At 61.0% G+C, this 2,140-nt stretch overlaps 1 protein-coding gene across 1 annotated transcript in view; it reads right to left on the reverse strand.

The window, feature by feature from the left end:
• Positions 1-438: 438 nt before the first annotated feature.
• Positions 439-2,140, reverse strand: part of RASL12 (RAS-like, family 12) — a gene marked incomplete at its 5' end in the record, with an annotated part of 4,722 nt that continues 3,020 nt past the window's right edge. The window contains one exon of the mRNA XM_009995330.1: positions 439-817. Coding sequence (XP_009993632.1) covers positions 439-817 — 379 coding nt within the window. The remainder of the gene's footprint in view (positions 818-2,140) is intronic.

Below are 2,140 nucleotides of genomic sequence, written 5' to 3' on the forward strand. Positions count from 1 at the left end.
AGTTGGCTGAAACAGCACCTGCACCTTTCTGAATTAAATAAAAATAGAAATTCCTCCTACTTATTGCTCTGTCAGGGGACCCATGAGACGAATAAGACTGGTGCCTCCGTGTTTCAGTAAACAATTAATTCCCTGGATTCCCTTCCTGGGCTCCTGTTGCTGTGCACCTAAGTTGGCTGTGGGGCCCTGGAGACAGCCCTGGCCCTCCGGGTGCTGCCTGTGGCTCCGGCTGCTCCGGGAACTGCCTGGATCCACACAGAAAGCTGGGCTGGCCCCTGGTCTCAGTGGCAGGACAGGGGGCAAACACGGTGGCAGCGCTTGGCCAGGGGGAACTGCCAGTGGCTGCTGCGGTGCCCCTGAGCCTGTCCTGGGTGGCCTGAGTCCTTGTGGAGCTGGGGGACAGGGGCTGCTCCCCTCTGCACCCTGCAGGGACACGTCCTAAAATATCTTGAAGCCTTTCAGCAAGGTGAGCGTGGGAGCTTTCCTCTTGCTCTGAGCCCGCGAGGACTTGACGGTGACCAGCTTGGCCTGGGCCACCGAAGGGATCTCCTTGTAGTTGACAGTGGAGAGGGTGTTGAAGGTGCAGCTGGCCAGCCTGTGAGCAGTGGGCAGGGCCACGGCCGTGGCCACCGGGGGAAAGGGTCGCTCCTCGGTGATGAAGAGCGGCCGGAGGGGAGGGCTGCCCTTCGCCCGGCGCCGGACCTCCCGAACTTGGAAGACGCGCTGCACCCCCGCGAAGTCCTGGCACGCCGACACCTCGTAGAAGAGGCCCCCGAACCTGCTCGCCAAGGACATCCCTTCGGCTGCCAGCACCTGCCTGGCGAGAGCGGAGGGGATGGGGGCCGCGTAACCTTGGGACGCTGGCACCACCCAAAATGGGGAAGGAAGGGGGCAGGCAGGGAGGAACAGGCCCTGCATCCCACACCGGCTTCCCAGACCCTGCATCCCACGGCAGCTACTTTGTGAGCACCGGGGCAGCACCCACTCGTCTCCCTCCTGGCACAGCAGGGGATTTTAATCCAAAAGAATGTTGCCTTTCCCAAAGAAACAGAGCAAGGGGCTGTGCAGATCCCTGAAGAATCATGCAACCTCTCGTGCCAGGGATGTGTGCTCAGGGTGCAAGGACTGCATGTCATGGTGAAGCACTGGGAAGTGGGAAGGAGATGGGGCAGGTCCTGGCCATGAAGAGCCTCTGTGCTGGGGGCACTAGGGGGTTCAGCACCACACGTGACTCAAGGTGCCTGTGGGGCAAACACTCAGCACAGCCCCAGAAAGGCCAGAAAAACACACCGGGGACATCCAGTCCTGGCAGCATGGGACTCACTGGGGACAGGGTGAGAAAGGACTCCAGGAAAAGGGCACATCCGGAAGGGAGTGAGGAGCTGGAACAGGCTCAAGCCCTGCCTGGGGACAGTGACGCTGCTTTACCAAAACATCCCGCTGAAAATAAACACATCATCCCCCAGGCAGGAGAGCAGGAACCTCGGAGGAGGACGTGGCAAGTACCAATGGGGGTGGAAATACCGCCCCAGAAAAACTGGATTTGGTTTTTGCATCCCAGCCAGAGGGAAGAGGGGTGATCAGTGAGCTCTCTCCCACCAGGAAAGGACAGCCTGGCCCCATATCCAGTACCTGTACTGCTCCATGTCCAGCTTGTTGCCCAGCAGGAGCAGAGGGCAGCGGTGCTGGCAGCCCCGGGCGTGCAGGGCCAGCACTTCCAGGTAGCGCTGGCAGCCCTCGAAGCTCTTCCTGTCCTCGATGCTGTAGACCACGAGGAAGGCGCTGGCCCAGCGCAGGTATCGCTCACAGTTCCCGGGGCCATCCTAGGGGCAAGAGGAGCAGCTGAGCTGTGGGTCCAGCTGTGCCATGCTGGATGGCTGGCACCGGCAGTGGCCTGGGGGCTCACCTGGTCAGCAGTGTCCATCACCTTCAGCAGCACGGGCTGCTGGTCCACCAGCTCCTCTGAGGTGTAGGTGTCCTCTGCAAGGAGAAGGGTGGTTGTGAGGGTGGGTTAGGGTGTCCCATCATCTCCAAAACGTGGAGCACTGCAGAAAAAGCTCATCCCCTGGTGAGGAACATCCTCCACTGACACCTCCCACCTCACTCCTTCCTGAGACACCATTTCGGGGGGGGGGGGCGG

Source organism: Chaetura pelagica, unplaced genomic scaffold, assembly GCF_000747805.2.
Source record: "Chaetura pelagica isolate M959 unplaced genomic scaffold, ChaPel_1.0 scaffold453, whole genome shotgun sequence".
NCBI lineage: Eukaryota > Metazoa > Chordata > Aves > Apodiformes > Apodidae > Chaetura > Chaetura pelagica.